The 15,221-nt window shown below is 41.3% G+C and overlaps 1 protein-coding gene across 1 annotated transcript; it reads left to right on the top strand.

Moving 5' to 3' along the window:
* Positions 1-6,355: 6,355 nt before the first annotated feature.
* ubxn2a (UBX domain protein 2A) lies at positions 6,356-14,367 on the top strand. The gene is made up of 7 exons (XM_076272703.1): positions 6,356-6,445; positions 7,132-7,194; positions 7,649-7,766; positions 8,290-8,399; positions 10,137-10,274; positions 12,108-12,269; positions 13,349-14,367. Exons 2-7 carry the CDS (start codon positions 7,151-7,153, stop codon positions 13,530-13,532), a joined length of 756 nt encoding a protein of 251 aa, XP_076128818.1. The 5' UTR covers positions 6,356-6,445; positions 7,132-7,150; the 3' UTR covers positions 13,533-14,367.
* The last annotated feature ends 854 nt before the right edge of the window (positions 14,368-15,221 follow it).

A 15,221-nucleotide genomic window follows, 5' to 3' on the forward strand; every position in this document is an offset into this window, starting at 1 on the left:
CATACTGATACTTTTTTGAATATTTATTTCCTCTTTCTCTGTCTCTGATAGAGAAAGAGGAAATAAATGGGGCAGCTGTGGCCTACTGGTTAGCACTTCGGACCTGTAACCGGAGGGTTGCCGGTTCGAACCCCGACCAGTAGGCACGGCTGAAGTGCCCTTGAGCAAGGCACCTAACCCCTCACTGCTCCCCGAGCGCCGCTGTTGATGCAGGCAGCTCACTGCGCCGGATTAGTGTGTGCTTCACCTCACTGTGTGTACACTGTGTGCTGTGTGTGTTTCACTAATTTACGGATTGGGATAAATGCAGAGACCAAATTTCCCTCACAGGATCAAAAGAGTATATATATATATATATGATAAACTGTAAACGTGAATAGTCAAAAAACACAGTGACGTTAGCGCCATAAACCAAATGCAGAGTCCATCTTTCTTTGAAAAGTTATGAGTCCGTAGGCCTAACTGGTTTAGCAATAGCGCTGTTGGCGCTCTTCCCATAATTCCCTGGTTAAGACCCATATACAAACAAACTCTTAATACAAAAAAAGGAATATTCTTCAATTGGTACATGAGACAATATCTCATTTTTAAAGCACAAACTTGAAATCATTTTTAAACAAAGACTAAAAACATGAATTCAACTCAAATAATATAATAGCCTACTCTGTCAACACATTAACACTGTAATGTCTTTGTATTGTCTCTGAGACAGTTAGGCCTACAAGCCAGTTGAATTGGAAAGCAATTTTGTGAAACCACGTAAATTGAAGAATTTAGTAAAGAGTCGATGGGTATTGCAACCTTAAAGAAACAGTAAAGACATTTTTGAAGAAGGAAGGTAATAATAATAATAATATACCAAGGTCCTTTCAGCAAAACTGGAAAAAATAGGGACAGGCAAGAGAAGAAGATAATGAGGAGGGGTAGAGCGAATCTCAAACAAAGAAACACGACCACACAGAGCGAACTGTTCCTAGATCTCTTTTACTAGACAGATCGAGACTAGACAAGACACCACCACACCCCTACAGGCACGAAATACAACAATGCCTGGGCGAACAAACAAAACTCAACTGCTAAATGAGACAGTGCTCAGCAATAAAAAGAATGTAAAGTTGAACAGTATTTTGAGAGATAAAAAGTGACTAGTTTCTTTATCCGATATTGCACATAACAAATAATTTCCCTTTGCCATTTCTTGAGCTTGTTGACACAGAGATATATGACATTTGTTGAGTGAAGGAAATGTGAAGAGGCTGAGGTCTAAAAAACAACTGGAGGTGCTTTATTTCTATCTTTCAATGCTGCATAGGTATAACCTATCCCACTGAGCTGCAGTGTAGGTCCTGTTATGCAGCCTATTTCATCTCAAACATTTGATCCAGTTCTCTATACTGTTATTCTGACTAGAAATTGCCATGTATATATCTTCCTACTGGTACACAAAGGCACACATGAGAGATGTGACTTTCACCTTTAAAGGAAAAAAAATATAACAAATTTATTTTAAAATAATTCTTGTGATACCCCTATGCAAACCATACCAAGACTACATTAAGCTCACAAATAGTGTCGGCATTTTCACCACTGTCCCATGGAGAGGGTGTGGATAATCAGTGGAGACCCAGATTTAAATTGCCATAGATAATACTTTTGAACATCAGATAGCCTCGCCCTTGGGTAAGAGCATCTACAGTTCAATGTGGAATATTTGTACCACAGTATCACAGCGTGCTTTTATTCAAGTTACTGTCTGAAATATTGCAGCCGTTGATTTCTTCCCAATTTCTTCAGTAAAAAAAACATGCCTGGTGTCTACTTGCATGGCAGACTATTCCCATCACCTGTCAGTCACTGACTGTCATTTCATGCATCAGAAATGAGCCCCCACCCCCCCATTCATATAATTAATTCAGAGGAGATTTTGAAAACCTCCTGCTGTGAATAAATAGCATGTTATCTCTTATGGCATGAAAAGAAGACGCTGGCTAATCATGCCACCCATTGAGATGGCATTGTCAATGTTTTCAAGGTTCCTTGCTGTGAGTTATTGTCTTTAATTAGAATTTTAATTTAAATTTTACAAACTGTACAATATGTATAGTTAGTGCAATATGCTGTATTGTGTGTGTGTGTGTGTGTGTGTGTGTGTGTGTGAGCATGTGTGTGTGTGTGAGTGTGTGTGTCTATGTCTATGCATATGTGTGTGTGCGCGCCTGCCTGTGTCTGTGTGTGTCTGTGTGAACTTGGGCATCTTATGCATCTGTGCATCTGTGTGCATTTAAGTGTGCTTGTTTTTATGGTGCTTGTTTTCTATTTCTGTCTCCCCTGGCCACACAGAGAGCAGGACTCTGAGAGACTCTGACGGCTTATTAAATTCAATTATTCTGCTCTGGCATCTGAGGAGCCAGCTAGCACAACCTTTTTCGGCCCATCGAACTGATTCCTGCAAGACGACCTCAGAACATCCTTCATGAATAAACACTATGCCTCAAAAACCTTGTTTGCTGGAACGAGAGGGAAAGAGAGAGAGAGAGAAAAACAAAAGCTTGTTATCTGGAACACATGAAATAAATGAAAACACACCCAATTTTAACAGATTCACCTTGGTGTGGTTTCCTGTGCTAATGGCCTCAATGTTTGAACTGGAAACCCTCTAGATTGAAAGGGGCCGTGTATATATATATATATACAGGTGAAAACCTGAGCTCATCTGATGCTGATCTGAATGGAAAAAGACAAAGCATAGCTGCACAGCACAGCTCACTGCTGATTTGAGATCTCCACAGTGATAACTAGCCATAGTATGAAACTCAACTGTTTCTGAGACACCCAACTGGAGACAGAACAGGAAACCGCACCAAGTGACAGTTGATATGATCTTTTGAGTATAAAACAAAGACTGCCGAAAAAGACAAAGAGGCTGAAGCATCTGTTCGGAGCCAACACTTTGATTCCCTTAACAGTCAGAGAGGTCATCTGGTATGTCTGCCCTTTCCTATCTCTACCCCGCCCCCTTGCCCCCTCCCAACTGAATAATTAATTAAGTCAGTTCTGATGACCTGCCTGGCCTCTTAATAGGCCACCAATGAATCATTAAGTGCCAACACCTGGCAACAGCCAATGAAGACCCCACCCCCACCTGCTCTCCACCCAATCAAAGTCACACGCCCGCCCCACCAATCAGATCCCCACAACGCCGCCCCCGTCCCCTGTCCTGTCCGAGACCTATCCTGGTGTCTGTCCGCTGTTGTTGTGATAGCTAGCTGCCAGACTGCAGCGCAGCGGTCCTGTCTGGATGTCCTAATGGCGGCACTGTCTGACGTCTGACAGCTGACCAGCGTTCCTTCGCAGCTGGTGGCCATTTACACATCATCCACCTGACTTCACAGTGGACGCCCTCGACCAATCAGGGGGTTTCTCTCCGGGCAGTGCGTAGCGACAGGAGGAAGAAAAGGGCGTGTTGTTTTTTTGAATGTTTTTCTGCGAGTTGGCTCTGTTTTGACATTCTGTTCTGGCGAGTCTTCAGTATGGAATCACTTGGGGACCTTTACTGTTGTAAATGTGTTTATGTATAATTTATCTATTTAGCTGGCAAATTTAGTCAGTGTCTTCATGTCTGATAAGACGTGCCAACCTGCAAGTTGCACAGACTAATATTTATATAGGGACCTTATTAAACAAACTCTCATAAATGATCTGCAAAATTACTTGCAGGGATGTTCAGAACTGAAAAAAGTATTTTTTTTTTTAATCAGTGCACTTTAAAAACAAACATTTATCTGTCAATTTTTTGAGGAAATAGGCATATTCATTGGTGTCACATGAAATGCCATTTTGCATTTCAGTCAACACGACTCATTTCTATTTAAAGTAAGTGGCTTGTGGCCACGCACATGCTTGACTTCATCCAAACATTCAAGGCCCTAACCATGCCTTAATAAGGAAATGGCTGGAGGAAAATAAATCTTAATTTAGAGAGGGTGTTGCTGTTCTAAAACTTTAGAGCTTATTCCACATGAAACACTTTTTAACCATCAAAAGACTGTTAACAATCAGATGTATCCTACAGTGCTGCCAACTGTTCCTTAATCAACAGCGAACTGTCGCCTTTTATTTTCTGCATTAATTTATTTTCCCTTTTCAATCGTTATCTCTTTAATTTTTTTTCTTTCTGTCCATCCTCAAGTTCTTTTCTCTCACTCATCATCATTTGTTCTTTTGTTCTATTTTTCCAGCTTTTTCTCTCCCGATTTTCTGCTTTTGAACTTATCATGAAAAGTGTAAATTATTAATTATGCATAAACAAGTAATCTCCCACTGTCTCTGGCCTCGAGAAACACAGTCCTTCGCTCTCTCTCCTCTCTCTTTCTCTTTCTCTCTCTCATACACACACAGGCACACACACAGACATGCACGCATGCACGCACGCACACACACACACACACACACACACACACACACACACACACACACACACACACACACACACACACACACACACACACACACACACACACACACACACACACACATGCATACAAACACACACAGACCCACACATACACAGTAGTATTACATCCCTCCACACTGCCAGTGGAGGTTGCCTGGGTTTCTCTCCTGGGCATCAGCCTCCAGTGTGACGAGATAAAGGCAGGGAGCCTTGTGATCAGAACAACACACACACACACACACACACACACTCACTCACTCACTCACTGACTCACTCACTCCCTATTTTTCTCTTGTGCATCAGCCTCCAGTCTGTTAAGATAACTCAGAAGGGATCCGTGTGATCAGGAGCATCTTCAATAAAGGCGTTATTCACATTTGCGTATGACAGCAACACTCATTCCTAGCACAGCATGGAGTCTTTCCAATGTTTCTGCACTTGCACTATTTCTTTGCTCTTACAGTCAAAACCAGCCTGTCTGGGTTTTTTGCAATAAGCTAATGGTTCCCTCGGCAGGTGAAACATGTTATTTTTAATGGCCCTGCTGACTGATAGGCTTAATTCTGCTTTACAGTGATGCTCACAGTGCAATGTGATATTATGACATGTGAATAGCAGAGACATTATAGGGTCCCAATATTTGAATATTTCTTACTGTTCACTCTCATGTAGAATTAATAAATATTGTTCTGAGGTCTTTTCAAATAGGTAGGTACTATAGGGCTAGAATATGATTATGCAAAATTAGATCTTATATGATTCAAAATATTTAACACATATGTTCATGAAAATAATGGTCCTTGTTCTTGGTATGTTGTGAAAGTTCTGCAGAAGACTTTTATCAGCCTTCTTCATTTCTTTGAAAGTTTGATAGTGACTGTACTTCAGCATTTCACTTCCAATTTCTAAATAATGCCCTGTTTGCCAGCCCATGATAACTAAACATGGTGAAGCCGCTTTAATCTGCTGTGTGGTTCTGCTCTGGAGCCAATTAAAAAAAAAAATGTGTGTGAAAGTTTCAAATCTAGACTTAAGTCCAAACTGTTCTCAGATGCTTTCTGATAATGAAATGCACTGTATAAACACACTTTGCCTTGAGTGTCAGCATACTGGGCAAGCCTGTAAGCTATGCTGTAATATTCTCTCTGTATAAGAGTAGCATTTATTGCATTAATTTCGGTGTGTTTCTTTGTTATTCTCTAAAACAAAAACAAAACATGTTGAGCATAATAGACACCTAGACTATTTGAGTACCGTGTAGCTGACTGGCCCAGTCAGGGCATTGGAACAGAGCCGTATTACAGTAAATAGATCTATATGGCTCTGCATTGGAAGGCTTGTTGCTGCCCCCTAGTGGAGAAATATGTTCCCAATGAACTGTTTATTAACCGATTATTGAGTGTGAAGTGCAGCGGAATAGACTGGAATGTTCATTTCATGCTCTGACACACAGGTTACACCAGGCTCTAAAAGATTAATAGTTATCTAAACGTGTCCTCTTAATAAGTGATCTATAATCCAGCTTAACTCAACTGAAACTAGCCAACCATGTAAAACTTGTTGCTGGAATTGGTCTCCTTGATTCCTACCAGGTGTAGGTCAACTGCAATGAAATGTGTAGCTTTTAAAATAGGCTTTTAACTATGTTGGTCATTTCTCATATTTCACCCTGAAAAGTGCAGGCTTACAGCCTATGTGAGTTTATATCAAACACATGCAACATTTCCTTATGATTGCTACAAATTAATACAAAAAATATACCTTGCCCAGGGACAAGGGTACTCTTTAGAGGTGTGCATGTGCTAACTTGCACCTCTAATTTCCACACACATTTCGGGCCCTTCTGCTTACCATAGTTGGCGAGACGGTGCACCTACGTCATACAGATTGACGTACCGCGTCCGCGCCAGCAGCCGTGATGAAAAAACAGGCCAGTGCCAGAAACTTCATGAGCTTAACAGCTGAGTGATTTGCGAGAAAAAACCCTGTCAGGTAAAGTTGTTGCTGTTTAAATTATAATTACATTTCTTTCTTGAAGAAGCGTACCAGGGGGGGAGATAATAGCCTAGACCTTCTCACAAAGTGGGCGGTAGTGTGCTAGCTTCCAAACTAGCATTAGCTAACATTAGCGAAAATATTTCCAGCTGCGCTTGCGTGGTCCTGTAAACGCACCTTATGTAATTTTGTCGCACCGTAATTTTGTTCATTTTGGGTTATAATTATCACGAATTTGCTGGTTTTACAGTTGTGTTTTGATATCATGGTTTTTAGTGGCCTTCCTTCCTGTTCGTGTTATGGGTAATGACATTAACAGTAGCTAAATAATTTATTATATTGGATGTTTTGCTGGTGGCCCATCATCAACTCAGATCTATTTCGAGTAGCCTATAGGTCTAACGTTTCTTAACATTTCAAGAATAGGTCATTCTTTTTTTTTTGCCACTGTTTTCCTAGGGAAAAAAGGCAACAAGTATGTTTAGACCTTTTTCTTGTTCCTAAATTGTTACTATTTCAATAAGTTTAGGCTACATGGTTGAAAATTAGGTATATTTTGAGATGTTGCATTTAGTAACTTATGGCAGTAGCCTACTTGCTACAGACCTGCCTTTTACCACCTGGTGTTGGCTCAAGGCTAATTGACAGTGACGTTTGACATATTCCCATGTTTTTTTCCGCAGATGGACAGTAGAAAACATAATGAAAGACATTGATACGATAGAAGGGGTCAAAGATGACTTGTGGTAAGTTTGACAATAGTTCTAATTGGTGGGCATATAATTAATAGGAGGCATGCTAATTAGGCAGATATTTAAATGTAGAGCTGTTGGCAGTTTAGTAAAAAATAAATATTATTTTCCATCCACATTTGTGGTCTGTGGGGGTTCTTGAACACTTGGGATCACTGGGAACCTTGTTACTAGTAACTTGATGTATAGCTTGCTTGAGCTACTGGACATATGACCAACCCTTCTTTGTCTAGTATTTTCCTCTGAATGGTGGTATTTATTGTTACCTAATTGTTATTCTTACTGTCTTGTCTCCTCTGCATTGTAGCTTGAATGTTATTCCTCATTTTGTAAGTCGCTCTGGATAAAAGTGTGAACAAATGTAAATGTTGGCCTAATTATCTAGCAAAAGTGCAGTCAGTGGTCCAGTGCTTTGACTGAGGTGTATAATAACTCTTTCCTCCATCAGGTGTGAAGGGGCAGAGAATGAGGAAGATGAGGAGCCTCCCATGAAGCACAGCTTCTCGGTGGAGGACCTTCTGGACGAGGTGGAGAAGATAAGCAGCGCTGCCTCGGGGAACCAGAAGGTCCTGTCAGCCACACTGCTGGCCTCACCTCATTTACTTACATAATAAGTCATTTGGAACATTTGGTGGAACTGGGAAATGTAGTCAGATCCACTGTTTAGATTTAGATTATGTGTCGGGGCCCTTAAAGGACAAATCCACTGAGTTTTCCACACATAGATCTCCGTTTCTCAAGGTCGAAAAATGAAAACAATCGGTTTTACTTAGCTCGAGCTACAGCGCTACACTCTGGGGGCAGCTCCCATATTTCGTTTTTTTTTCCGTACCAACAGTACCCGGTGATCTATGTGAAAACGAGGGGGCAGTGAGCAAAAATGAACCAAAGCTAATTTAATAACCAAATAAGACAAAATAAGATAGATAAGCGAATAAAATAAGATCCAGAGAAGAGAAACCATGGTTGGGTCAATGGTCCCACACACAACACCATTGATTTAGTTAGTTTAGTTATTTAGTTATATACAGTATATACAGTAGCCTAGCTACTCAAATATATTGGTTTCCTCTGCTACTCTGCCTGCAGGTTGAAATAGTGGTGAGGCTGTGGAAAGATGGCTTCACTCTTAATGACGAGGAGCTCCGAAGTTACACTTCAGAGGAGAACCAGGAGTTCCTTGAGGCCATCAAAAGAGGGTAATTGGCATGTTATAAGATGAATTTGGAGTATCCATCATTTAAAGTGCAATTTAGGCTTTAAATACTATGCATGTTCAGCACAGAAATGTTCAGGACCAATACAGTTGGATCAGTATAACTGGTGGAGACTTGATGTTTGGAGAATGAAACCATCAGAAGTTAACTGATTCATTTTTCATTTAGATAAGATTGTTATTGGATGATCTTATAGCACAAGCTTTTAACTTAATAAGAATCTGGGGCCGGTTCCCCGATAACGCTTACTCTTAGCGCGCTAAGAAGACTCAAAAGAAATATCTTACCAAAGTTTATTATGTTCCTAAGTGTGTTCCCCGAAGTGTCCCTTAGGAAGCTTCTTAACACGCTGCCTTTTACGTTCGACGTTACAAAGGCGCTGTCCCAAGTGAAGGTGCTGAATTAGTTGGCATCGTTTGCTTAGGAATAGATTTTGTCACTTCACGCGAAGGTGCATGACGGCGTTAAGAAAGACAACACGTTCTATGGAAATGAAACATTCCTCAAATTATTCCAGTAACTTTTATTTTAACATAGTTTAAGTTATCAGTAAAATATAAACTATTAATTAAATTATCAAATTGTCAGTAACATGTTCACACGATATGTTGTGACGGGTAGACTAACCGGGTAGGCCTATCCCTCGCTAATCATCCACCCTCCTTATCCCGTTGTGCCACTTGTGCTGCTTCTTGACATGGATTTAACGACTTCTAAAAATGATGTAATACACTTTTATGTTAATGGTAAGGTACCTTACAATTAGAATTGATTGGCAAGCAGCTGCAGTTACTTCTGTTTAATGCGGTATTGATTGCCATTGGTTAATGTTTTCAATAAAAAGCAACCTATCTACAATGAACAGAGAGAGTTAGATACAGAATATGGTGGGGAAGCAACGTAAAAAAAGGGCACCAAGCTTCTCGTCAGAGGAACTTGAAGTTTTGCTGGACGAGGTGAGCTTGCACAAGGTGACACTGTTTTCCAGCTTTCGGAATAACTTGTGCAACAGCCACAAAAAAGAGCTATGGACACCACCATGCTTACCCATATATAGATCTTAGCCATTTAGAGGCAAATTCTCTGCCAGCTTTTAATTATCAAAAGTGATTGCCAATTTGAACGCTTTAATGACATTACGAAATAGCCTATTAGTGCTGATACTAAATAAAGTAAACTTCATAAATAGGCCTGTATCCATTGCATACATATTTTATTATTAGTCTTAAAATGTCCATAACATAAAAGCCACAACATTGTCAACATACTGTACCATAGTTTGACTTGTACTGCGCTGCGCTGATTTCTAAAGACTGCTGCACAGTGGCGGCGACTAGCGTCTTGAGCTCAAACAACGCTAAGAGAGAGCTTACGAATGGTCCAGACCAACCTTACGAACGTGTGACTTATAGAAGACATACTTAGCGTACAACGTGTCGGGAATCATGCCATAACGTTAAGAGAGAGGTTAAGGAATAGGTTAACAACTACTTAGCGCTAAGAACGTTTTGAGGAACCGGCCCCTGTTTAGTACCTAGGATGCCAATACTTCTGATGTTGTAAATCTCCACAATGTTTGTTCTGAGTACCCAGAGATGACGTCTCAAGTCTACCAGGTAGATAGTAGTGTATTAGTTGGTAACACAAACACACACACACACACACACACACACACACACGTAGTAGCATATCCTTCATAACAAACATAATGTTTTGAAGGGAGCTGCCTCTGGAGCTGGAGAGCCGAGCAGAGGAGGAGGAGTTGGAGGTGAACGTCGAGGACATGAAAGATGATATGTACGTCCCCAGGAAAAAGATCTTCCACCCATTCTCAGGGAGGGGGTACAGACTGGGAAGGTAAGGGTCACATTATCATTCATTTTATTTAATCATTTAGTTTATTTTTTATTTGTTTCTCAGTTTCTGAAACTGGTTTTGATTTGGGTCAAGCACCACTACTGTTTGATAACCACAGTGCAGTAGGCAGTTTTACCCTCTAATACAGGGGTGTCAAACATAAGGCCCGGGGGCCAGATCAGGCCCACCAGCAGGTTTCATACGGCCCCCAAGAAGTTTTGGGTGGGAAGGGAAAATTAGAAAGAAAAATATTCACATCCACAATTCTTAATAAGCAATTTCTGTGATAAACGGATTAAACCTAGCACTTCAAATCATCCTCAGGAAGGAAGAGGCCAAAAAACTGACAGAAATGGTGTGTTTCAAGAGAGAAAGAGCAGAATATGATGAGTAAATGATTTGTACTTGTTTGCTCATGAGTGGGTGTAGTAAAGGAGTATAATCAAACAACACTCTGTTACCAATGCAGAGAAATGAAAATGACCACGACAATGGCGGCCCCCGTGAGGGCTCATTCCAACAAATCCGGCCCACTGCCTGATATGAGTTTGACACCCCTGCCCTAATAGGTCACTCACAGTTGCTAAAATGTTTCCCAAGAATATATATACTTCTCTCCCTAAGAATCCCACTTACATGCCCACGAAATGTGTAAAAGTTATATCCTTGAGCAGGATAAAATTATTGTTTAGCAGATGTCAGTTTTTGCAGTTTTCTTCTCAGCTGCCACATGTTGTTTTTGTCATGCAGGCTGACTCATACTTTGCCAGCATCCTCCACAATAATGAGGAGTCAACCAAATGAATCACTCCGTTAGCTTATGCGATACAAGCTCCAGCACTGACAGAAGAGAGTGGCTAAAGCTCATCAAACTGGACAGCACATACTGAAATATACGGAAACCTGAATATTGAAGTTGCTCCTTTTCTCAGTCAACAGTGGACTGACTTAACTGATCTGGCTTAACTGTAATCTTAATTAGTTTAGTCCCTTATATTTATAGTTTTTAGATTTTTATAGAAAATGACTAAAAGAGGAACACTGTGAAGATTTTGGTCGGTTTTGTCACTTCTCTGAAGAAAAATGCCAGTGAAAGTAAAATAACTCTGTAAAATAACTCGAATTCATAAATGTTCTTTTCAGACCCCTGTGATAGAACAGTCTTTATGGAACCCTTATAGTCACAAAGTCATGAAGTAGTGAACCTGTATGTTCTAGTAAATATGTCACCAATACGATATTTTGATATTCTATATTTTATCCCACCCCTGAGGTAGACTGGTAGAATATATCACAATAAAACATATTGGTTCATATTGTTCCAGAGGAAGCCACTAGGTGTCTCCTAAACTCTATGATTGTGAGATGCCTTGGAAAATTATTATTGAATATTTATTAGACATAGTATATCATATGATTTTTTTTTTTAGGTGTACATTGGCATGCCTGTATGCATTTAATCTGAGGTTATGTATGTCATCAAATCATAACTATTGTATGTCATGTTTATCTAATATAAGCTTGTAACTTACATAGAGGATAAAATTATTTTATATAAAATTGCCATGTGCAGTTGCTATATGGATTTAAACATTTCCGTGTTTCAGTTTAAGCGTAAAGAGGATTTTCTCAATTTAGAGTCACAACAAATGAATCTGTGTGCATGCTTCTGTGATCCTCGATATACCATGAATAACCTACTTCTCTGTACAGAACACAAAATACATTGATTACCGCATCACTGATGCAGTCAGATGTTTTATACATAAACACACATACTTGATTGCCCTTGACCTTCTCATTGACCTTGATGTTTCATGTGTGTCCTGTCAGTGTGGCACCGAGGGTGGTGGCCAGATCCCGGTCAGTGCACGAGGACGCCAGCAACCCTCCGCTGCCCGTCGTGGAGCTAAAGGACGACCAGCCGGTCACCTCGCTGCAGATCTGGCTGGCTGACGGGCGGCGCCTGGTCCAGAGGTTCAACCTCTCTCACCGGTACGTACTTTAAGTATCTTCCGGTAACGGAAAAGAATAGCGCAACACAGCTCACTTAATGAACGGCAACCAGTCTATTGATGAGCTGACGTTAGTCAGACCTTCATCACAGTAGCTTTCGTAGGTGTCTTCATACCTACATTTTTTGCCACCATCACCTGCGTGCATGCTTTAAAGGAGTTGCTCTCAAATGGCCCAGTTACGGTAGTAAGGTTTAAAATTGTAGTCATATTTGTAATTGTATGGTGTAATATGGGGGAAAAGAAGAATATGTTGATGAAGAAAACAAGACAAAAGTCACAGCTGTATAAGAATACTCTCATCATACTCTCATCAGAGAACAGCTATTCCAGTTTGTGGTGGGGGGATGGGGGCAATGCAGCTATGACTTTGATCTCCTTCACTCTCTTTGACCCTGTTATACTGTGTGTGTCGACCCTGTCAGCGTCTTATCCACTGACATGAGAACTAAAAGGACCCTTCTCTGCCCATGTCCATGTTTTGTCCTAATGGACGTTGCGTTACTGGTGGTGAGCCTCTTGTACTGAATTCCATCTCTTCTTCTCTTCTCAGAAGTACAGTAGTCCATATGGTGGAGCATTATGCAACCCAGTGCAGTAATACATCGCAGCATATATTATACATCAGGCTCGGCGAGAACCATGGCGCTATATAGGCCGAGGTGCCGTGCTGAAGCTGGGCTTAAGAGCTATTGCGTAATGATCGTGCAGCATTTATATAACGGCGTAATCTGAAAGGGTGGCTTACTGACACAAAACACAAGAGAATTGTCTTCTACCAACTGCAGATGTTATTGTTGTGCCTTTGGAGGAGCGTGCGTTACAAAAAAGTTCTGTGGCTTTGTAGTCTTCAATATCATAAAGAGAGTCTGGAAGTTCTTGTGTGCAAAGAAGTGTCTGTGTGACTGTGTGTGTGTGGTTATTCAATGTGTAAATTCTTCCAAAGTCACTTTGAAAAGTGGCATCAAAACAAAGTTGATAATGATGTCCAAAACATACCCCAAAATAGTGGTGAAATTCTGCATAATGCCGCTTCTAACAAGCCCCTGGTGTCCACAGGATCAGCGACGTGCAGGACTTTGTGGGCCAGACCCAGGCGACGGAGGCGCCCTTCATCCTGACCACGTCTCTGCCCTTCAGGGAGCTGACGGAGGGAGGCCTCAGCCTGGCCGAGGCTGACCTGAGCAACGCCGTCATCGTGCAGAGGCCCCTCAACACACACGCCCCCTTCGGACATTCCTGACTCCAAGGCAACCAGAGCCCTCCCTCACCTGCACACACACACACACACACACACACCCACACACACACACACATATGCACATGTGCACACACACACAGGCACCCCTAACTAGCCCTCCCCCCACTCTTGCACCCCGCACATCCCTGCCTCCCTAGACAAAGGGATGACGCACAGAGACTCCAAAATCACTTGACTCTCTTTTACTCTCTCTCTCTTTCTCTCTCTTTGTCTGTTCTATTCATTATTCGTCATGGACTTGCTGTTCACGGGAACAAACACAAACACAAACACACAAGGAAAAATCCAGGCCATACCTTCTACCACCAACGCCAGCGTCCATTCTAGTAGTGCTTTTGCCCTGTCTTGATTCACGCCATCCCCTGCCTAACCTTAAATGCTACACAAGGACTCGACTCAAGTCGGAAGACTGTAAAGTGCAGGTCATCGACAGGGCTTCCCTTGATGTGGTGGAGCGTTTGCACCTCGCCACGGCTTTGTATATCACTGTGTACAGAACCTTAATGTGAAACAGATACAGTCAGCTCTGGGCATGGTGGCTGAGCCTGCTTCAGTCACACAGCAAGGAATGTTGTATCTTTAAGTAAGCGTCCAGTCTGCAATGCGAGACTAGTTATGTATATCAAAGCAAAGCGAATGGAAATATGTGAAATTATGCTGTTATCTTGGAATGTGTTTGATTGTTCAGTTGCTTGCTGAGCGTTTTATTTTGAATGTTATGGGGGTCTGCTGTGTCAGACAAAGAAATCATGCACTTTTTTGCGTTCTTCTGGAGATACATGGATGACCAATGCCTGCAATAATAAAGAAATATTAAACAAAATCAATTGCTGTATGAACTTTATGACATGCCTCGAGTGCATTAAGTTTTGTGTCCAATTACACATTACCAAAAGGTCCTTACAAAACTGAATATGCGCTCCGTGTCTTGACACAATGTAGCGTGGGTTCATTAAATAACCATATGCACGCGGCACATTTTATATCTTGCTGCAGAGGCAACGAACACCATTAAGCATCTTCAATATTTTAAACTTTTGGGGACATATTCGGTCGTTTAAACGCTTGAGAAGCTCTCGAGAGGTGATGAATGCCCGTGCCGAAATAGCTTCATGTCTCCGAGTAGACTGAATAAGCCATTTATCACTTTATAGTTACAAAAGACAGGGAATACAATCCACCCCACATAGCTCACCAGCGGTGGCTTGCTATAGCTTTATGCCATTTTGAACATGTTCCTAGACACACAGAACACATTTCCTTGGCCTCACGGTTAATAAGATATGGCACGAATGGAATTGTCCCTTCCCAGATGTTCCTGCCGGTCTCTTTGGAAACGTGAGCCTAACGAACGTGCTCCACCCGCGTATGTTGCAGTTCATTTTCACGCATTATTTACCAATAGCCTACTAGAGGTACGCGCAATGCGAGCCATATGGCTATTGCGGCCTTTCAGATGCCTGGTTATTCTGAAGTAATAACGGCGATTTGCCCAGGTGAGGTACTGAGACCCGGTGCTGGTTTGTGGGGAGGACGTACAGTGTTTCGTGTTGTTTTGTGACTGGTTGTTTTCTTCATCATTATATATAAATATCAAATTCAATTTAACTTTATGTACTTTATAAAGGGATAAACTATTTAGTTGTAGGACCAATCTTTAATGTCATGGGT

Source organism: Alosa pseudoharengus, unplaced genomic scaffold, assembly GCF_046254945.1.
Source record: "Alosa pseudoharengus isolate Yale_2024_CS ecotype anadromous, Long Island Sound unplaced genomic scaffold, YU_APseudo_1.1 YU_APseudo_1.1_scf_7, whole genome shotgun sequence".
In the NCBI taxonomy this organism is placed as follows: Eukaryota; Metazoa; Chordata; class Actinopteri; order Clupeiformes; family Clupeidae; genus Alosa; species Alosa pseudoharengus.